The sequence below is a fragment of the Eulemur rufifrons genome, chromosome 9 (genome assembly GCF_041146395.1).
Source record: "Eulemur rufifrons isolate Redbay chromosome 9, OSU_ERuf_1, whole genome shotgun sequence".
NCBI lineage: Eukaryota > Metazoa > Chordata > Mammalia > Primates > Lemuridae > Eulemur > Eulemur rufifrons.
In genome coordinates, this window is record NC_090991.1 from 26,487,442 (window position 1) to 26,510,871 (window position 23,430).

General features: G+C 38.0%; 1 protein-coding gene across 4 annotated transcripts in view; it reads left to right on the plus strand.

Moving 5' to 3' along the window:
- The first annotated feature begins 3,054 nt into the window (after positions 1-3,054).
- The window catches only part of TRIM37 (tripartite motif containing 37), a 136,922-nt gene continuing 116,546 nt past the window's right edge, over positions 3,055-23,430 (plus strand). For 2 of the 4 annotated variants that reach the window (XM_069481109.1, XM_069481112.1), the window contains exons 1-4: positions 3,055-3,504; positions 5,413-5,514; positions 21,216-21,256; positions 22,728-22,844. In XM_069481109.1, the coding sequence (XP_069337210.1) occupies positions 3,484-3,504; positions 5,413-5,514; positions 21,216-21,256; positions 22,728-22,844 (281 nt within the window). In that variant the 5' untranslated portion in view covers positions 3,055-3,483. The remainder of the gene's footprint in view (positions 3,505-5,412; positions 5,515-21,215; positions 21,257-22,727; positions 22,845-23,430) is intronic. The other 2 variants (XM_069481110.1, XM_069481111.1) reach the window with 1 other exon arrangement.

Here is a 23,430-nt window from a genome sequence, read left to right on the forward strand (position 1 = left end):
AGATTGTACTATTTTTCCTCTATGATTTCTGTCACAATTATCTTCTAAATGTTCTTCCCTTCAAACCTCTTAAAATTGTTCTCTATGTATTTCTCAGTATATTCTTTTGTTTCCCAAGCCTCAAGCCTCTTTGTGGATAACTCCCAAATATAACTTCCACTAGCTCTAGATCAATATTTCCAATAAAACCTCCTATGTGAATATTCAAATTGAACACATCTAGAATACTTCCTGATTTTATTGTTTTGTTAATAGCCACTATTCTGTTAGCTGGAATTGAAACCTGTACAACTAATTTGCATCCTTTATCTTCTTAGTCAATAAAATTATCTCTGAAATTGTCGTAGTATCCAACCTCCAATTTATCTTCACTCTTCCCTAATTTAGGCTTTTTATTTCTCATCTGGATTATAACTGTTTTCTAGGTGACTATAGAGTTTTTGTCTTAAGTTATAAGTAATAACATGTTTAAGAAGTTAAAAACCACAAGCATGCCTATTCTCCAGAGGTAATCTGCAAATAATTTCTTCAGGCATTTCTACATGTATACAAATCAGAATTTTTTATTTTTTTTAACAAAAATAGATTGATACTTTACATTGTACTGCAGATATACTTAAGTTTTTTTCATTTTAAATATATTTTGTCATGTCACACATCATGTCATTCATCCACCCTGCTTTTTCTTTTTTTAGAGACAGATTCTCCCTCTGTCACCAAGGCTGGAGTGCAGTGGCGCTATCATAGCTCACTGCAGCCTCGAATTCCTGGGCTCAAGTCATCTTCCTTGTCAGCCTCTTGAGTAGTGGGACTACAGGTGCACCATCATGCCTGGCTAATGTTTTAAAAAAATTTTTTTGTAGAGAAGGGGGTGGTGGGAGTCGGGTCTCTTCTGTGTTGCCCAAGCTAGTCTCAAACTCCTGGCTTCAAGGGATCCTCTCCACCTTGGCCTTCCAAAGTGCTGATATTACAGGTGTGAGCTGCTTGAGTTTACTGGCTTACTCTGCTTTTTAACTGCTGTAATCCATTATATAGATGTACTATAATTTTTATCAGTTCCTGATTAATAGATATTTATGCTGTGTAATTGCAAGTTATACAAGTAATATAACACGTAAACTATGATAGAAAGTTATGTAAGTACTTAATAATCAAGTTAGGAGATTTGTCTTGTGGGGAGGGCAGCAAAGACAGCCTTTAAGGCTGTGGTCCCCACCCCCTGGGCCGCTGACTGGTACTGATCTGTGGCCTGTTAGGAACTGGGCCATAGAGCAGGAGTTGAGTGGCAGGCAGGTGAGTGAAGCTTCATCTGTATTTACAGCTGCTCCCCATTGCTTGCATCACCACATAAGCTCCACCTCTTGTCACATCACTGGTAGCATTAGATAGGAGCACAAGCCCTACTGTAAACTGCATGCAAGGGATCTAGGTTGCGTGCTTCTTACGAGAATCTAATGCCTGATGATCTGAGCTGGAGCTGAGGTGGTAATTCTAGTGCTGGGGAACAGCTGCAAATACAGATTATTATTAGAGGGGTTTGAGTGCACAATAAATGCAATGTGCTTCAATCATCCTGAAACCATCCCCCCACCCCATAGGAAAAATTGTCTTCCATGAAACCCATCCGTGGTGCCAAAAAGGTTGAGGACTGCTGCTTTAAGGGATTCTGATGGAGCAGATAGATCATAGGATCCCCAACCCCAGGCAAATGACTTCAGTTTAGCAGTCTGCCAACTAAATTATTTTATGCTTAGGTTAGCCAGAATCTGGCTTTGTGCTTGCAACCAATGGCCTCTAATTAGTGGTACAGGTTTTTCTAATTTTTCACTATTATAAACTAATGCAATAAGTCCTTAAACATTTTTGGGTTCTTGGGCAAATATACAAGAACCTATTTTAATATTTATTATATACATGTTGCAATTTTTCTTGTCTTCTATACTGTTCCTTCAGAGCAAGGACCACTTCTCATTACTCTTTGAATCCCAAGTACAGCATAGTACTGTGTTCCCTAAGCAATTCTTTTGAGGTAGAATTTACATACTGAGGGCATTTTAGTACAGTGTTGTGCAACCGTCATCTCCATATAGTTCCAAAATCATAATTTTTAGTGAAAGCATTTTTCAGTCCCAGCTGAATCTTTCTAAATTATATATTGTCCATGGCTCACATAGTTTAAAAAAACTACTTATAAGTCCAAATACCTGCTATTCAAGAACTTCTTTCTAGATTGTTATTGATTCTCTACATGTGCACTCTAGGTTAAGTATAATAAGTAGTTGCTTGCAATAAATAGAAAGGAAAAATTAAATTCAAATTAAGAATTTGAGGTACGCCCTTGGTCTCACACCTTCAATAATGCATTCTTTACACATCTCTTCTGGAAGGGAAATTGTAGAAACCAGATCCCAATTATAGGAAAGCTGAATACAGCTGATACCCTTTTGCCCTTTCAATAAGTCACATGGCTACAGCTCAACTCAAGTGGGAAGAAATGAAGGGTGGGGCGTGGGTCTGAAATCTTCACAGTGTGTGGTCCCGTCTTACCACCAAAATGAGAAACGTCACCTCTCCACGCTTCACAATTTGGAGCTTTCTAAGTTCATTTGCTTCGGTAGGTGGAACAGAAGGCTTAAAAACCTTAGAATCTGTCTTTCAGAGAAAGAGAACGAGTAACCACTAATCCCCTGCACCAGGTTTCTCAAAGTGCGGGTCGCAGACCACCTGCAACCGAATCACCCAGAGTGGCTGTTAAAAACGCGGATTTCCTGGGCCCCACCGTAGAATCTAGGAGTCGGAATAGCTAGGGGTGTGGTTCCGAAGTCATCCTCCTCCACCCGCACAGCAGGTGGGTCCAATCTTTGGAGCGCAAAAGTTTGAGATCCACGGGGTTCCGCCCTGAGCGGGGCGGGGCGCAGCGAAGCGTCAAGTTCCCGCAGCTGCCGCCGGCTGCGGCCTGAGGCACACAACCCTGGGAAAGCAAGCCGCCAAGTCTCGTGTGCGCCCCCTCACCGCGGGAACTAGGTGCCCGCCTCCCGCGCATGCGTGCCGCGCCTTCTTTCGCTGCCGCGCCTCTAGCTGCCCTGGTTACGGTTGGTGTTTGCGAATTCTCTGCAGAGCCTTCCTCGCGTGAGACCAGCGTCGCCCAGCTCCAGGCGACGGTTCGATACGCGCGCGCCCGTGTCACGTGGGCCAAGGCGCCCTCGCGGCTGCTGGCGGGCGGCTAAGCCGGGGAGAAGCGGCGGTCACCGCGCTCACTGTCTCTGCGCTCCAGGGCGGGCGCTTGGGTAAAAATGGCGAAATGGGGGTAGTCGCCGCCGAACCTGAAGCGATGGGGCGCGCAGGTGGGGCGGTTGTCGGAGCCCCCTGACGTGGGCGCCGGACTTTTCTCAGCGATTTGACCTGGCGACCTCGGGCCGTCGCCTAAGAGGTCAGACTACAGAGTCCGCGGGTCGCCGAGGGCCCCGCTGAGAGCCGGAGGCAATGGATGAACAGAGCGTGGAGGTGAGGGGGTTGAGGAGAGTGGTGGATTAGTCTCCCCCTTCTACCCAACAAGCATTTTGTATTCGGGATGCCTTGCCCTTGTCCTGCCTCCAGGAAGTCATCCCCACGCCGCCCCTGCGGCTGTAGAGGGGGCTGGGCCGGTGGGGAGGACGACGTGCTCTCTGTCTGCAGCCCTCCGGTGTCCTGTGTTTAGACTGTTCGGCAGTCAGGTGGGGCGTATTCTAGCGTTTTCCAGGATGTCTTGGCACCTCGGTGCTCATCCCCACCGGGTATTGGCAAACTATAGCCTGTGCAGAGGAAAACTGCAAATTCATCAGATGAATGTGCCCTGAGATTCGCCACCAATTCCTGCGAGTTGATGAGCTGATCCAAATGTCCCTGTGAATGGATAGTCCTCTTTCCCTCAGCAGTACATTTTGCAGGCTTCTGCCCTTCCCAGATTGAATGAGCATATGCTCGTACTATCTCATTCTACTGTAGTTTCCAGGACAAACTCTTTTTATATCTGATTCTTCTAAGCTGTGATTTCAGAGGATTGGGACATTTAGGTAAGGGCTAGGAACAGAAGAAAGCAGGATGTTTATTGGACATACATGTAATCACTGTCAAATTTTGGACCTTTCAAATACTGAAATACTAAATTCTTAGGGGCGAGTATGTTACTGGTACTGCACTTGAAACTAATTCATCCAATCAACACTCTTGTCCACCTGGTTGTCGGTTATAGAACCTGCATCTGGCGCAGGTTCTTTCTGGCCTTGCAGAGTCATGATTAGACTCATGGGTAATTTTCTCCTTGATTCCTCGTGTGAAAGTATTACAAAGGTTCTGTAAACTTACTTTAGTTTTAGGAGGATTTAATTCTCGTGGAGTGGCATAAGATAAATGTCAGTACTGTAAAAACTTAGAATATGCAATAACAATACGTTTAATATCTGTTTTCTTGTTTTAACTTGTTAGTTACTTCCTAAATTTATTAAACTGAGGCTTGGAAAGATAATACAATTTCTTCTGTTTTTTATTTTTTTGTTATATTTTTTTGGAGACAGGGTCTCTCTCTGTCACCCAGGCTGGAATCCAGTGGCATAATCATAACTCATTATAACCTCAAACTCCTGGGCTCAAGCGACTTTCCTGCCTCAGGCTCCCAATTAGCTAGGATTACAGGCTGGAGCTGCCACACCTGGCTGTTCTATTTATGTAATTTTTTTTTTCTTCCCAAGGCCTCACAAAGCTACCACCAAAGTTTTCAGTAAGGGCAGAAACTTAGGTTCAAATAAGTAGCTAGTTGATTGCAGCATCAGGACAGAAATTCAAATTTCTGGATTTTGAATTAGTTTCTCTCTGCATCAAAGTACATTGCCATGGGGAGAAGTGTCAAAGACTTTTTTCCCTCTAAGTTATAAAAACAATTTATCCCCTTTGGGGAAATTGCAGAAAAAGTAAATAAGTTCTTATTGCCCATTCAATCATGTAGTCTCCCTTTTTTTCCATACTGTTATACATCATAAGCATTTTTCTGTATCATTAAGTCTAGAACTATTTCTAGTGACTGTCATAATCTATGTGTAACTGCCATGGTTTAGTTAATGGGCATGTGGGCTGTAGCCAGATTCTTGTCATTATGATTAATGTTTCAGTGAAAATATTTGTGCATAGGTCTGTGTTTGCATTTCGTATCTTTTCCTTAGGATAGTATCATCACGAAACTTAGAAAAAAGGAAGCACATTTTCCAGGATGTATTCTCAGGTTCCTGGACCTTGACTAAGCAAGGACTTAACAATATAGTTAAAACTGAGATATCAGACCAAAATAAATGTAAATGTCAAGTGAGTTATTTTTAGCATGCTTTTTACTTTGATTCAGTAGCCTAATCTGGTGGACCTTACATCTTTTATTATTTACAGAGCATTGCTGAAGTTTTTCGATGTTTCATTTGTATGGAGAAATTGCGGGATGCACGCCTGTGTCCTCATTGCTCCAAGCTTTGTTGTTTCAGCTGTATTAGGGTAAGTTGTATTTCTTTACATGCATTCAGTATACATAGAATATATTGTTAGGATTGACTATTTGCCTTTTTCTTATATTGCATTTTGTGCCCTTTTAAAAAATGTCTCTTAAATGAGTGTTCTTTAATAGACTACCAATTTGTGGAGATGAATAAACATTAAATGGTTAACTGCCACGAAATGTCTGAGGATAGCTGGGTGCCTTTGGACAGTCCACTGTAATTTTATAAAGTGTTTGCCTGTATTGTGATTGATGTTGAGGGATGCTAAGATAAATGTGACAAAGTGCCTGCCTTGAAGGAGCTTAAATCTAATTGAGGGAATGGACTTAAGTAATTATATTGAAGAATGTGTAGTATCATAAAGAAGCATTTAAAAAGTGCTGTGGGGCTCAGAAGAGAGAGAGTTTATGCTTTTTTTTTTTTTTTTTTTTTTTTTTTGACACAGTCTCCCTCTGTTGCCTGGGCTAGAGTGCTATGTTGTTAGCCTAGCTCACAGCAACCTCAAATTCCTGGGCTCAAGCATCCTCCTGCCTCAGCCTCCCTAGTAGCTGGGGATGCCACCATGCCCGGCTAATTTTTTCTATTTTTAGTAGAGATGGGTCTCACTTTTGCTCAGGCTGTTCTTGAACTCCACACCTCAAGTGATCTTCCCACCTTGGGCTCCCAGAGTGCTAGGATTACAGGCGTGAGCCACCAGCCTATACATAACTCCTATGCCTAAGTGATCCTCTTGCCTAAGCCTCCCAAGTAGCTGAGACTATAGGCGTGACACCACACCCTGCTGATTTTTCTAATTTTTCTCTTTTAAGTAGTGACAGGGTCTCACTCTTACTTAGGCTGGTCTTGAACTCCTGAGGTCAAGCAATCCTCATCTCATCCCCCGAGAGTTTTAGGATTACAGGTGTGAGCCGCCACTCCCAGCCCATGTTATTGTTAGATTATTTCCTTTATTGAGAAAATCAAAGCCATCTCACATGCTGTTCACCTCAAAATTTCTGCATCCTTATTCTTCCCTAAGGCAGATAAATATTCTTTTGTCAAGAGTAATATCTGTAACACTTAAATAATTTTCTTCCAGTCACACAGCTAGCAAATGGTGGTGTTCGATTTGAACCCAGGAAGACTGACTGTAGAGCCTGTATTCTTTGCCACCACACCATGTGTAGAAGACCTAGGTTGCATATGATGTTAGTTCTCATGCTCATAAAAGGAGATTCCATCTTTCTTAGCCTTGTTTCCTCAGCTATAGAATTCACATAACAAGATCTGCCTCACAGGATAGTTGTGACATTAAATGAATAAGCTCAAAAGTAATTTAGAAATTATAAAGTACTACCCACTTGTAAGGTATCGTATCATCTAGCTGTTAAAATAGCAACTAATGCACATAGCATTTATCCACATTTTATAAATGATGAAACTGAAGCTAGAGAGATTAAGTAATTGACCTCCATCTCTATAGTTTATTAAGTGGTAGAGTCTGGAGCTGAACTCAGTTCTTTTTATCACAATCCTACATGCTTATGGCCTCTGGTTATTACCTTATACCTCATTGATTGTGTGTTTCTTCATTGTAACTGCTGCTTCCTGCTGTCCCTTAAATGAATTTATTTTTTAGGTATTGCTGCTGGCATTCTCTTCTCTGGGGTTTCTGGGAAAATTCATCTACTTTGGGAAATGTGATTTACTTTTGCAGCTTTACTATCATCTCTGTGTATGGCTCCTAAATCTATTCCTTCAGCGTTGACTTTTAGATACTTTATCTGGTTGTCCTTCTAGCATCTTGAACTTTGTTCAAGGTCAAATTATTCATATTATTTTCTCAAACTGACTCTTCTCTCACCATTTTCTCAAACAGAACTTCTTTCTTTTCTCTTCTGCCAATCACTCAGACTGGTTACACCAATGATTTTTTTTCAGTCATGTCAGTTATTCTCTTCTAGTGTCACTTCTGTCCGCTACTTTTTCATTTCTATTATGGCCATTCTCATAGAGAAATATGGATGTGCATTACTTCATGCTTATAGTTACTTTCTTTTTTTTTCTTTTGGAGATATAGTCTTGCCCTGTTCTGGGTAGAGTGCAGTGGCGTCATCATAGCTCACTGCAACTTCAGACTCCCTGGGCTCGAGGTATCCTCTTGCCTCAGCCTCCTGAGTAGCTGGGACTACAGGCATGTGCCACAACGCCCAGCTCATTTTTCTATTTTTAGTAGAGATAGGGTTTCATACTCAGGCTGGTCTTGAACTCCTGGGCTCAAGCGATCCTCCCGCCTTGGCCTCTCAGAGTCTTAGGATTATAGGCATGAACCACAACACCCAGCCTATAGTTCCTTTCTGATTTCTCTGCGTTAGTCTTTTCTTATCTCGAGTCCATTTTGTGTCCTGCTGCTATCTTAATGTTTTCCATTAATGTCATTTTTTCCACCAGAAGTCTCAGAGATTGATTGCCTGAGGTATAAAGTCCCAGAACATTAGCCTTGCCAGGTGTAGTAAATTTACCCATCCCCTCCTCCATTCTCCCACCTGCCTGACACCTGGTCAATGTTACTTCCATATGTACACATGTGTTGATTAATTAGTACCAATTTAATGGTGAGTACATGTGTTTGTTTTTCCATTCTTGTGTTACTTTACTTAGAAGAATGGGCTCCAGCTCCATCCAGGATAGTACAAGAGATAGTTTACCAATTTTTTTTTATGGCTAGGTAGTACTCCATGGTATATACATATACCACATTTTGTCAGTCCACTCCTGTATTGATGGGCACTTGGGTTGTTTCCACATCTTTGCAATTGTGAATTATGCTGTTATAAACATATGAGTGCAAGTGTCTTTTTTTTCTTTGGGTAAATACCCAGTAGGGGATCACCCCATCGTTCTTATTGAGTTTGGTTTTTTTTTGTTTTTTTGGGGGGACCCGCTTCTTGATTTTTCAGCTTTTTTGGTAGCACTTTTTATGTTTGCCTATAATTATTGACTTTGTTTTATTTTAATTTTGCTAGTCATTTTTTATTAAGTATAATTGATAAACAATAAACTACACATATTTAAAGTATACAGTTTGATAAATTCTTTAAAATTATTTTTTACTTATTTTTTCCCCACCTAATTTGTGAGGGAGAGTTTGGTAAGTTTTGGCATATGTATCCACTTGTGAAACTATCAATACAATCAAGATAGTGAATGTTATCTGTCATCCCCTAAAGTTTCCTTGTGCTTCTTGGTCCACTTGCCTTGTCCCCAGGCAACCATTGATCTACATTTTTGTCACTGTGGATAAGTTTTCGTTTTCTGGAATTTTATACAAATAGAATCCTATAATATGTGTCTGGCATTTTTCACTTAGCAAAATTATTTTGAGGCTCATCCATGTTGTGTGTATCAATATTACTCCTTTTTATTACTAAGTAGGATTCCATTGTATGCTTATGCCACAATGTGTTTATCCATTCACCTGTTGATGGGCATAAGGGATGAAACTGTTTTCTAAAGTAGTTGTATTACTTTACATTCTTAAGAGCAGTGTATGAGACTCCGCATGAATGCCAATGCTTGGTATGTTCAGCTTTTTGGATTTTAGCCACTCTTCTGGGTATGTAGTGGTATCTCACTGTGGTTTTAGTTAGCATTTATTTCTGTGATGAGTAATGATGATAGCGTCTTTTCTTCAATGGCATTTGCCATTCATATATTTCTTTGGTAAGGAGTCTGGTCAAATATTTTATGTCTCCCCTCCCCTCTTCGTGGTAAAATAAATATAACAAAATTTGCCATTTTAGCTATATTTAAATGTATGCTTCTGTGTCATTAATTACATTTACAATGTTGTACAACCATACCACTATTTCCAAAGGTTTTTCATAGCCCTAAATAGAAAGTCTGTACCCATTAAGCAATAACTCTCCATTTTCCCCTTCCCCAGTCCCTGGTATAATAACTTTTAGTCTACTTTTTATCTCTGAATTTGCCTCTTATACAGGGTGTCCCAAAAGTCTCCATACAAAGGAAAAATTTAGTAAAATTTTATAATGACTATTTTACAAATAAGTGTACATTTAGCTACAATGTCCCATTTTCCCTATGTATGGTGACTTTTGGGACACCCTGTAGATACTTCATATAAGTGGAATCATACATTATTTGTCTTTAGCATGTTTTCAAGGTTCACCCATGTAGCATGCATCAGAATTTCATTCCTTTTTATGGCTGAATAACATCCCATTATATGTATACAATTACACATGAAGATGGGGATATGTTTTGAAAAATGCCTCTTTAGGTGATTTCATCGTTGTTCTGACATAGAGTGTACTTACCCAAACCTAGATGGTATAGCTTACTGTGTACGTAGGCTAAATGGTATGGCCTGTCGCTCTTAGGCTATAAACCTGTACAGCATGTTACTGTGCTGAATACTCTAGGCAGCTGTAACATAGTGGTAAGTATTTGTGTTTATCTAAACATATTTAAACAGAGACAAGGTGTAGTAGTAGCATAGCCCTGCCAACACTTGATCTTAGCCCAGTGAGACCTCTGTTGGACTTCTGACAAAAAGAAAAGAAAAAAAAGGTATAGTGAAAATACGGTATGAAAGATAAAAAGTGGTAGATCTATATAGGGCAGCTCCATTATAGTTTTATGGGACCACTCTTGTGTATAGGGTCCATTGTTGACCAAAATGTTATGTGGCTCAAGAGTATATACCACATTTTGTTTATCCGTTTTTATATGTTGATGGACGCTTAGGCTGTTTTCACCTTTTGGCTATTCTGAATAGTTCTGCTATTCACAAGTGTACAAGTATCTGTTTGCTTTCATCTCTTTTGGATGTATACATGGGAGTGGAATTGCTGGGTTTTATGGTAATTCTGTGTTTAACTTTCTGTTTTAAACTGTGGTAAAACATACATAATGTAAAATTTGCCATTTTAATAGTTCTATATGTACAGTTCAGAGGCATTAAATACATTCTGTTACATTGTTGTGCAGTCACCACTCCACTATCCATATCTAGTACTTTTTCATCATCCTAAACTGAAATTCTGTACCCATTAAATAATAACTTACTACTCCTTTCCCCTAGCCTCTGAGAACCACTGTTCTATTTTCTATGAATTTGTTCTAAGTACCTTATACAAATGAAATCATAAAATATTTGTCCTATTGTGTTTTATTTCTATGCTCTCTATTCTAGTCCATTGGTGTTTACTTCTGTTCTTACGGTAGTGCCACACTGTCTTTTTTTTTTCTTTTTCATTTCTTTATTTCAGAATATTACAGGGATACAAGCATTTAGGTTACATGTATTGCCTTTGCACCACCCGAGTCAGAGTTACAAGTGTGCCCATCCCCCAGATAGTGTGCACTGCACCCATTAGGTATGACTATACCTATCCCCTCCTTCCCCCCCACCTGCCCAACACCTGGTGAATGTTACTTCCATATGCGCACATAAGTGTTGATCAATTTTAGTACCAATTTGATGGTGAGTATATATGGTGCTTGTTTTTCCATTCTTGTGATACTTCACTTCAGAGAATGGGCTCCAGCTCCATCCAGGATAATACAAGAGGTGTTCACCATTGTGTTTTGTGGCTGAGTAGTACTCGATGGTATACATAATACCACATTTTGTTAATCCTGTCATGTATTGATGGGCACTTGGGTTGTTTCCACATCTTTGCAATTGTGAATAGTGCTACTGAAAACACTTGAGTGCAGATTTCTTTATTATAGAATGTCTTTTTTTTTTTTTTTCCCTTTGGGTAGATGCCCAGTAGTGGTATTGCTGGATCAAATGCTAGTTCTACTTTTAGTTCTTTGAGGTATCTCCATATTACTTTCCATAGAGATTGTACTAGTTTGCAGTCCCAGCAGCAGTGTATAAGTGTTCCTATCTGTCTGCATCCACGCCAACATTTGTTGTTTTGGGACTTTTTGATAAAAGCCATTCTCATGGGGTAAGTGATACCTCATTGTGGTTTTGATTTGCGTTTCCCTGATGATTAGAGATGTTGATCATTTTTTCATATGTTTCTTGGCCATTAGTCTATCTTCCTTTGAAAAAGTTCTTTTCATGTCCTTTGCCCACTTTTTAATGGGGTTGTTTGATTTTTTTTTTTTTCTTGCTGAGTTTCTTGAGTTCTGTGTAGATTGTAGTTAGCCCTTTATCAGATGTATAGTATGCAAATATTTTCTCCCATTCTGTAGGTTGTCTGTTTGCTCTAGTGATAGTTTCTTTGGATGTGCAGAAGCTTTTTAATTTGATCAAGTCCCATTTATTTTTGTTGATGCAGTGATTGTTTTTTCGGTCCTCTTCATAAATTCTTTGCCTAGGCTGATGTCTATAAGAGTTTTTCCAACATTTTCTTCTAGAATTGTTATCGTTTCATGCCTTAGGTTTAAGTCTGTTATCCATTGTGAGTTGATTTTTGTGAGAGATTAGAGGTGTGGATCCTGTTTCAGCCTTCTACATGTGGCTATCCAGTTTTCCCAGCACCATTTATTGAATGGGATTCTTTTCCCCAGTGTATTGTTTTTGTCTGCTTTGTCAAAGATCAGATGGTTAAATGAGGGTGATTTTATCTCTGGGTTCTCAGTCCTGTTCATTGGTCTGTGTCTCTGTTCTTGTGCCATTACCATGCTGTTTTGATTACTGCAGCCTCGTAGTATAGTTTGAAGTCTGGTAAATTGATACCTCCTAATTTGTTCATTTTGCTTGAGGTTGCTTAGCTATATGGGGTCTTATCTGGTTCCATATGAAGTGTAGAGTTATTTTCTCTAGATCTGCGAAAAATGATGTTGGTATTTTAATAGGGATTGCATTGAATCTATAAATCACTTTGGGTAGTACAGACATTTTAACAATGTTGATTTTTCCAATCCATGAGCATAGTATGGTTTTCCATATGTTTACATCCTCTGCTATTTCCTTCCTTAGTGTTTTATAGTTCTCCCTGTAGAGGTCTTTCACATCCTTAGTTAAATATATTCTTAGGTATTTTATTTTCTTTGTTACTATTATGAAAGGTATTGAGTCTTTGATTTGGTTCTCAGTTTGTTGTTGGCATATATGAATGCTACTGATTTGTGTACATTGATTCTGTAACCTGAGACTTTCTTGAACTTATTTATCAATTCTAGTGATTTCTTGGCAGCATCTTTAATGTTTTCTAGAAACAAGATTCTATCGTCAGCAAGGAGCAATAGTTTGACCTCTTTTGTCCCCATTTGGATGCCCTTAATTTCCTTCTCTTGTCTGATTGCTCTGGCTAGGACTTCCAGCACTATGTTGAATAGAAGTGGTGATAGAGGGCAACCTTGTCTGGTTCGAGTTCTAAGCAGCAATGCTTTCAGTTCCCCCCCCCCCCCCGTTCAGTATGATGTTGGCTGTGAGTTTGTTATATGTGGCTTTTATCATTTTGAGGAAGTCCCATCTATTTCTATTTTGTTAAGCGTTGTTATCATAAAAGGGTGTTGTGTTGATTGCTTTTTATGCATCTATTGAGAGTATTACATGGTCTTTATTTTTACTTCTGTTTATGTGGTGAATTACATTTATAGACTTGTGTATATTAAACCATCCCTGCATCTCTGGGATGAAGTCCACTTGCTCATGATGGAATTTTTTTTTTTTTTTTTGATCAGCTGAGTTTGATTTGCTAGTATTTTATTGAGAATTTTTGCATCTATATTCATAAGGGATATTGGTCTGTAGTTTTCTTTCTTTTTTTTTTTTTGTTGAGTCCTTTCCTGGCTTGGTATCAGGGTGATGTTGGCTTCGTAAAACCTGTTGGGGAGGATTCCTTCCTTCTCATTATTGGGGAATAATTTCTGTAGGATAGGCATCAGTTCTTCTTTGTATGTCTGGTAGAATTCTGGTGTGAAACCATCTGGTCTGGGAGTTTTTTAGGAAAGTTTTTTATTGCTCCTTCAATTTCAGTACTTGATATTGGTCTGTTCAGGAGTTCTGTTTCTTCCTGATTGAGCCTAGGGAGGCTGGGTGTTTCTGAGAATTTGTCCATTTCCTCCACATTTTTAAGTTTATGTTCATAGAGATTTTTATAGTATTCAGAGATAATATTTTGTATTTCTGTGGTATGAGTAGTAATTTCTTCTTTTCTGTTCCTGATTGAGTTAATTAGAGTCCCTTTCTGCTTCTGGTTAATCTAGTGAGAGGTGTTTCTATTTTGTTTTTCCAAGGAACCAGCGTTTTGTTTCATTAATCATTCATACAGTTCTTTTGTTATCAATTTCATTTAGTTCTGCTCTGATCTTGGCTATTTCTTTTCTCTTGCTGGGTTTGGGATTGGTTTGCTCTTGTTTTTCCAGTTCTTTGAGTCGATTCATTAGATTGTTGACTTGTGATCTTTGTCTTTTGGATGTAGGCACATAAGGCTATGAATTTTTCTCTCATGTCTACTTTAGCTGTGTCTCACAGATTTTGATAACTTGTGTCCCCTGTATCATTTAGTTCAAAGAATTTTTGATTTCCATCTTAATTTCCTCCTAGACCCAATAATCATTCAGCAGGAGGTTGTTTAATTTCCATGACTTTGTATAGAGATGAGTGTTTCTGTTGGAGTTTATTTCTAATTTTATTCCACTGTGGTCTAAGCAGATGCATGGTATAATTTCTGTTTTTTAAAATTTCTTGAGACATGTTTTGTGTCCTAGGATATGGTCAATCTTGGAGAATGTCCCATGAGCTGATGGGAAGAATGTATATTCAGTCATTTTTGGGTAGAAAGTTATGTAAATGTCTGTTAGTCCCATTTGTTCTAGAGTTCTGTTGAAGTCCATTGTTTCTTTGTTTATTTTCTGTTTGGAAGATCTGTTGTGTTCTGTCAGTGGGGTGTTGAAGTCCCTGGCCATTATAGTGCTGTTGTTTATCATTTTGTTTATATCAAGTAGGATTTGCTTTATGAATCTGGGCGCACCTGTGTTGGGTGCGTAAATGTTTAGAATTGTTGTTGTCTTCTTGTCGAATGGTTCCCTTTACCATTATATAATGACCATCTTTGTCTTTCATTAGTTTTTTTGAAGCCTAAGTTATCTGATAAAAAAACTGCTACACCAGCTTTCTTTTGGTTTCCATTTGTGTGGAATATTGTTTTCCATCCCTTCACTTTGAGTGTGAGTGAGTCCTTGTGGGTTAGATGTGTTTCCTGAAGACAGCAGATACTTGGCTTGTGTATATTTATCCATTCAGCCAGCCTATGTCTCTTCAGTGGGCAGTTCATGCCTTTCTCATTTATTGAAAGAATTGATAAATGCGGTGGATTTCTGTTCATCCTTTCGAGTAGAATTTTGTTGCTTTGTTTATGTCTTGAGTTATTGTGTTATATGGCCTTTCACTTAGCTTTTGGGTGATTTTACACTGGTGAGTGTCTATTGTGCTGATCCGTGTATGTGCAGTTCTAAGTACTTCCTGCAGCAGGTCTTCTTTTTTCAAATTCCCTCAGTATTTTCGTGTATGAGAAAATTTATTTCCACCTCATATATGAAGCTTAGTTTTGCAGGTACAAAATTCTAGGCTGGCCATTATTCTGTTTAAGAACACTGAGAATGGGTCCTCATTCCTTTCTAGCTTGTAAGGTCTCAGTTGAGAAGTCTACAGTTAGTCTGATGGTTTTCCTTAGTAAGTTACCTGCTGCTTTCGCCTTATGGCTTATAGGAGGGCCTCTTTCATGTTTATTTTGGGCTGTCTGATGACTATGTGTCGTGGTGTTTTCCTCTTTGTGATGAATCTCCTGGGAGTCCTTTGAGCTTCTTGTACCTGGGTATCTAGATTTATAGCAAGGCCAGGGAAATTTTGGTCAATTATTCCCTCAGATAGGTTATCCAACCCTTGTGTATTTTCTTCTTCACTCTCAGGGATGCCATTGATTCTTATGTTAGGCCTCTTCACATAATCCCATGTTTCTTGTAGGCTTTGTTCTTTTATTTCTTTGGTCTATCTCTGCAACTGACTTGTTGAATTGAAAGGTATTGTCTTCAAGCTCTGAGATTGTTTCTTCTGCTTGATCTAACCTATTTTTAAGGCTTTCCATTGTGTTAATTCCTTGAATGAATTTTTCATTTCCAGAAATTCTGTTTGATTTTTCTTTAATATATCAATTTCTTTAGTGAATTTCTCATTTCCTGCATTCTCTTTGTGGTTTCTTTGTGTTGGGTTTCCGTTTCATCTTGCATTTCATTGCACTTCCTTACAATACATGTTTGAAATTCTTCATCTGTCAATTCAGTGTTCCGATTTTGGTTGGTATCCATTGCTAGAGAGCTGGTGTTCCGTTTTGGGGGTGTCCTTTCATTATGATTCTTCCTATTTTCAGAATTCTTTTACTGATTCCTTCTCATCTGGAGCAGCTCCCTGTTGCTTCTTAACTTTGGATTTTCTCCACACTGTTGTGATTACTGTAGCTTTGTGTTAAGTTTTGAAATCAGGAAATGTGAGTCCTCTATTTTTGTTTTTCTTTTCAGGATAGTTTTGACTGTTTGGGGTCCCCTGAGATTCCATGTGAATTTTAGAAATTTCTTTTTTAGATTGTTCATTAGCTAGTGTACAGAAATGCAAGTGTTTTTTTGTGTATTTATTTTGTTTCCTGCAACTGTTGCATTTATTAGCTTTAACGGTATTTTGTGGAATCCTTAGGGGTTTCTACAGATAAGATCATGTCATCTGCAAACAGAAAATTTTACTTCTTTTCAATTAGGATGCTTTTTCTTCGTCTTGCCTAATTACTCTGCCTGGAATTTTCAGTACCTGTATTATGTTGAATAGAAGAGGTAAAGCTGTCATCTTTGTCTTTTTCCTGATCTTAAAGGAAGAGATTTTAGTCTTTGATCATTGAGTGATCATTGAGTTTGTTACTCAGTTTTTGGTAAATGACCTTTATCAAATTAAGGAAATTCCCTTTTATTTCTGTTTGTTGAGTGTTTTTATCATGAAAGGATATTGGATTTTGTCAGTTCTATTTTCTGCATCAATTTAGATGATAATGGGGTTTCTTTTTTTTTTTTTTTTGCCTTTATTGATGTGGTATATTATATTGGATGATTTTGGTGTGTTGAACCATCTTTATTCCTGCATTCCAAGAATAAATCCCACTTGGTCATGGCATTCAACCTTTTTAATATGCCATTGAATTAGTTTAGTTAAGATTTTGAAGATTTCCCTAGCATAGTTTCCCTAGTAAATGTCTTAACCTTCCAGAGCAATAAATCCGCATTTCAGTTTTTCATATAGCATTGTGAATAAAGATACATAGTATATGTCTTCTAATCTGAAAAAATACAAGGAATTTAATAAATATTTATTTTAGAAACAGGGTCCTGCTTTGTTGCCTAGGTTAAGAGTGTAGTGGCCTCCACTGCTCACTACCACCTTAAACTCCTTGACTCAAGCAATGCTGCCTCGGCGTCCGGAGTAGCTGGGACTACAGACATAGGCCACCATGTCTGGCTAATTTTTTATTTTTTTATTTTTGTGGAGACAAGTCTTGCTACATTGCCCAGGCTGGTCTCGAACTCCTGGCCTCAAGTGATCCTCCCACCTTTACCTCCCAAAGTGCTGGGGATACAAGCATGAACCACTGTGACCAGCCTAAATATTTATATTTTTAACTAATTTCAAATGCAGAGTTAGACATTAGAAATAGTATTTAATCAGTAATTAACACATGGTATTGTAAGATTTTTAATGATTGTTGCAATCAATATGTGTGTGCCCCCCCCCCCAAGACGTGGTCTCACTCTGTGGCCCTGGCTACAGTGCAGTGGTTTCATGGTAGCTTACTGCAACTGCAACCTCAAACTCCTGGGCTCAAGCAATCCTCCTGCTTCAGCCTCCCAAGTAGCCAGGACTACAGGCACACACCATGCTGGGCTAATTTCTCTATTTTTGGTAGAGATGGGGTCTTACTCTTCGTCAGGCTGGTCTCAAACTTCTGAACTCAAGCCATCCTTCCACCTCAGCCTCCCAGAGTGCTAGGATTACAGGTGTGAGCCACTGTACCCGGCCTCCATGTGTCTTAAAGAGATGATTTTCTGTTGTAAAGTTGATTTTTTTAAAAAACCTTCCTTTCTTTGGTCTTCAGTTACACTAACTTAGTAACTTTTCATCTAATTTATTTAGTTCTGCATTCTAGAGAATTAATATACACAGTTCTTATGATAATTACTCATTCTTACAAGTTTTTGGAAATAAAGGGACTGCTTTTCCCTGTCAGACACACCATGAGAAGTGGACTTTTGTTTAGTGGTAAGATAGAATCTTGTTATATGTTTTTGCTATGCATATATAGTGTGCCTAAAACTGTACTTAGCTAGGGGACATAAGAAATTTTGTGTGCTTTCATAAGACATCTAAAACCCTTTATGATCTGCCTCTTGGTTTCCTTGCACTTTTGAGCTATTTGAAAAAAAATTCCTTTGTGAATGAATCTCCTGTTTACTGTTTTATGTTATAGCTAAAACTATTTAAATGAGCTTTTTCCACTCCATTTCTTTGCAGCTTCACCTTCCATTTACTCTTTAACCCATTCTAACTTAGCTTTGGTTTCCTGCATAATAACTCTCATTGGTCTTGCAAGGTTATAAACTCAGTTTTGCTAAAGCCAGTAAACATTTCTTTGGCTTTATCTTTCCTTTTCAAAGCATTTAGGACAAATGACTTCACCTGTCTTGAACCATTTTCTTCTGTGACACAATAATCTTTTGGTTTTCCTTCTTTCTCTGTTTCCTTACCTTTAAATGTTAGAATGTCCTAGTGCTGGTTACTGGGCTCTCTTCTTTTTATAATAGCTATATTATCTTTTGAGTAATTTCATGGTCTTGTGGCTTTAAATACTACCTCTAGACTTCATAACTCCCAAATTTATTTTTTCAGCCCTGGGAAAAGGTAAAGGAAATAAAAATTTTTCATTCCAGTCATTTTTATCTTGGAACTCAGTTTTTCATCCAAAAACCTTGGAGTGGACCTTGATTTTGCTTTTTCCTTACATCCAGTAGTAAGTGTAAATTAAATGTTAGCAGCCATTTTTAAAAAAAGATTCTTTTATATACTTAGGATATGCTAACTGCTTCTCTCTAACCCTTACAGCAGTTTTGCAGGGTAAATATGTTGATTCTGTTATTGCTTAGGAGGAAACTTGAGCTCTAACACTTGTCCAATGTCACGTAGCCAGTAAGTACGAGTGCTGGGCATCAGACTCAGATTTGTATACTTTCTAACGCTAGTGATTCTTCCAATATAATGAAGGAGAGAAATTAATTTTTAAAGTGAATGTGGGGGAATTGCTCTAAAGATGTTCCTTTACTTATGCATTAATATTGTGTCACTGGTTCTTACCTTTGGTTTTTGTTTGGGAGAAACATTGTTTTTCCTGAAGTATTAAAATTGCCATATTTATTTTGTAGTTAAATTAGATTGTGGAATGCAAAGTAAAAATGCCACAAATATTCACAAAAGGAAAAACTTTAGCCTGGGAAAGACAACAAGGTTTTATGGACATAATTAAAGGACATTCCCATGGGACAGGACACAGAGGGAGGGAGGGATTATATAAGCAAATACAAAAATAGGATGTCAAGAATGTTATGTATTACAGCAATAAGCCTATTTTGACTGGGAGAGAGGCATATTTAAAAAATGTGATCTTGTCACTCCTTATCATGGTCCCAATCTTTATAAAGTTTATAATCTAGCAGGGTGGGGGAGAACAACAAATCAGTCAGAAGTGTCATAAAACACAACAAAGGGGGAAGTATAGTTTGTAGTGGTAGAGCATGGCAGTAGTATCAATTAATAAAATGGTTTGCAGAATATCAGGGAAAGTTTTTTTGAAGGAAGTGATGTAACAACTGAAATCTAAACAATGAGTAGGAGTAACCCAGATGAAGAAAGGTGTTGAAGAATATCGTGGGCAGAGAGAAAGACACATATTTAAAGGCTTAACCTTGCTGAGTTGTAAGATGTGGCTCAAGAAGTGTACACTGAGATGAGTTCTAAAGGGGAGCTCTGACTTTAACAGAAGAGTAATGTGATCATAGCATTGTTTTAGGAGAAGAAACCTGACCCACGTCTTGTTTTTCGTAGGGACCAAAGAAATTACAATGTTCAGGGTTATTAAATATGGAGGAATCCTTTTCCATGTGCTTTTTTTCCTTCTAGCTTTATTTTCTTTGCTGTAAAGTACATCATTTCCTATCATTTTAAGTCTTCTATTGTCCTTTAAGGTTTCCTGGGGAATTTTATTTCTGAGTTTATTATTTGACTTCAGATAAAAGCTAATGTTCTTTTATAGAGAAGTACAAAGGGATAAACAGAAATTAACAGATAGTGGGAGTATGTTGATAGGGATTATAGTTATTTACCTCTGAACCTGTTTCTGAGACAATTAAAACAAAGTTTTTAACTAGAAACCTGTCATTTTCTGAAAAGCATTCAGAAAATCTTAGCATCTTCTGTGTATGTAGTGTAAAACTGCTCCCAAATCATTAATAATTTAAATTATTAAACTAATAGAATTTGGAGTTTACTAGAAACATTATTCACTTCTAAAACCTTTTATAATGAGGAAACCAAGGTACTTGGATGTTTAAATTGTCAAACTATAAAACACTTGTAAGTGTTTAAAAAGTTTTTTGTATTGATCATTCCTATTTTAGGTCTATATGTCTATAATGTATATACCTCAGAATTAGCTTTTCAAAAAAGAAATTTGGTAGTATGTTAGTAGAAAGTCATCACTATGGTTTACTCTGGATAGTGGGAGTTACTGTCATTTTCGTGACAATTATCTATACCTTCTCTGTGAGAATCAGATAGTCCTAGAATCACTTCCTTTTCTATGGGAGAATAGAGTCTTAACAGCTATTTTGGGATGCGTTTTGTCCCTTTGAAAGTTTGTCCCTCTGGGAGGCCGAGGCAGGTGGATCGCTCAAGGTCAGGAGTTCGAGACCAGCCTAAGCAAGAGCGAGACCCCGTCTCTACTAAAAATAGAAAAAAAAATTATATGGACAACTAAAAATATATATATAGAAAAATTAGCCGGGCATAGTGGCGCATGCCTGTAGTCCCAGCTACTCGGGAGGCTGAGGCAGGAGGATCGCTTGAGCCCAGGAGTTTGAGGTTGCTGTGAGCTAGGCTGACGCCACGGCACTCACTCTAGCCTGGGTAACAAAGTGAGACTCTATCTCAAAAAAAAAAAAAAAAAGAAAGTTTGTCCCTATCAGGGTGATAATCAGAGGGAGACAGCAGATTGCCTGTTTTATTTTTTTTTTATTTTTTTGAGACAGAGTCTTGCTCTGTTGCCCAGGCTAGAGTGCTGTGGCGTCAGCCTAGCTCACAGCAACCTTAACCTCGTGGGTTCAAGCAATCCTCTTGCCTCAGCCTCCCAAGTAGCTGAGACTGCGGGTGAGCACCACCATGCCGGACTAATTTTTTTCTATTTTTAGTAGAGATGTCTTGCTGGTCTTGAACTCCTGACCTCAAGCAATCCTCCCGCTTTGGCCTCCCAGTGTGCTAGGATTACAGGCGTGATCCACCTAGCCTGGCCTACATTGCCTGTTATTTCTATAAGTATCTCTACAATTAATTTAGGCACTAGAGAGTTTGGTTTATAAGTATTCAGTGTGTACAAATTAAAGTACTGATGTTTTTACAATTAAAATCTAATTCTTTTGCCTCTTTAGCGCTGGCTGACAGAGCAGAGAGCTCAGTGTCCTCATTGCCGGTAAGAGTTTTGCTATGATTATTGGTAAATTTGGAAAATAGTAAGGTGATGGGGTTAGAGTGTGCCCTGGGATTCATAAAAGCAAGGTTTTTCTGCAATCTGCCACGTTTCCCTTCTTTGTGAATATAGTTGAATAGAAAATAAGCAATCTGTCTAGAAAAATGCAGAAACCAATTTATCTGACTTAGAATTTTGTAGAATACTTTATAATGTTTGATGTGTTGTACCCTTGCCTCTCTGAGAAAACCATTGTATAACTTCTTACCTTTTATAATTAAAATTTTTTTACTGTTTCTGGTTATAAACTTCAGATAGTAGAGATAAAGATAAAAGGCTTCTGATTCTATACTTCCTACCCTATCTTTTCATAAGATAACACTTTCAGAAGAAATTGTTAGGTTTGATATCTGTTCTAGACATTTTTCCGTGCACGTGTGTATATTAAGGCTCTAATCCGATACGTGCATATATTGATATGTATACCTATGTGCTTTTTCTTAAAACACACAAATGCTATACTGTTTTGAAATTTGTTTTAATGTAAAATATGGCAGATATCTTTTCCTGATGGTATGTATACATATGTCATTTTTATGTTTTTATCTTTTTAATTTTTCCTCTTTCTATGGATCAGGCCTTATATGTCATTTATTTATTTATTTATTTATTTATTTTTTTTGAGACAGAGTCTCACCTGTTGCCCAAGCTGGAGTGCCGTGGCATCAGCCTAGCTCACAGCAACCTCAAACTCCTGGGCTCAAGTGATCCTCCTGCCTCAGCCTCCCGAGTAGCTAGGACTATAGGCACGCGCCACCATGCCCGGCTAATTTTTCTCTTTATATATTTTTTAGCTGTCCATATACTTTCTTTCTATTTTTAGTAGAGACGGGGTGTCGCTCTTGCTCAGGCTGGTCTCGAACTCCTGAGCTCAATTGATCCTCCCACTTTGGCCTCCCAGAGTGCCAGGATTATATGTGTGAGCCACTGCTCCCAGCCATTTTTCTTCTTGTGTTGTTCACTTTTCTCACATTGGCTTGCAAGAAGATCAGCACTGTCAAATAGAACTTTCTGTAATGATGGAAATATTACACTGTCCAGTGGAGTAGCCACTAGCTACATGTGGCTGTTGAGCGCTTGAAATGTGTCTAGTGTGACTGATGAAATTTTACTTTTACTTAATCTTAATTTGCATTTAATTAGTCACATATGGTTAGTAGCTATCATTTTGGACAGCAGAGCTTTAGACGAAGGAGTTGAGAATTCAGTCTGTATGCTGAATTGTCAGTATTACTGTTTTGTTTTGTTTTGTTTTTTTTGGTTTTGGTAAATGCAGTAATGTGAAAATAAGTTTCAAAGCATACTTTCATTGTCTTTGTTTTTATTTTACTAGTGTTATGGTATGGTTGTTTATTTTAGAAAATAATCTCAAATAACTGAGTTAGAATATATGTATGGATTTTTTTTTCCCCAGTGCTCCACTCCAGCTACGAGAATTAGTAAATTGTCGTTGGGCAGAAGAAGTAACACAACAGCTTGATACTCTTCAACTCTGCAGTCTCACCAAACATGAAGAAAACGAAAAGGATAAGTATGTCCTCAATTTCTTTTTTCAATGTTTAGTAGATTTTTGCCTTTTGTTATTTTAATGACACTGTATTGGTAGTTCTCTAGTTATTTATAAGTAAATAATGTAATAATCCCTGAGTTTTTAATTTGTCCATTTGATGTTCTTATTAGATAATATTTAAAATGATTCTTATTTGATAAGTCATTTGATAATACAATGTTAATTTATGTTCCATGATACAATGTTAATTTATGTTCCATATGTTTCATCATATCTGAAGGGTTGTTAATGGGAAGCTGATAAAGAAAGGAAAGATTAGTAATGTGGCAGTAATTTGTTTTTGCATGTAAAGAACTTACAACATGGTTAATTGCAAGGCTTCATCCCAGCAATAATAAAATAACTTGAATTTGGAGACATTTCAGGATGCTTGAACATTTAGAAATAAAGCCATAGTACTTTCTGTAGATTCGCAACATGTTAAAGTAAGTTGTTAAGATTTCAAGGGTAATTAGAAAAAATTTTTACCTGTTTCTTCATTATACTGAGGAAATAAAACCATAGAGATAAGCTTAACTGTGGTAATATGTTAAAGCATAATCAGAAT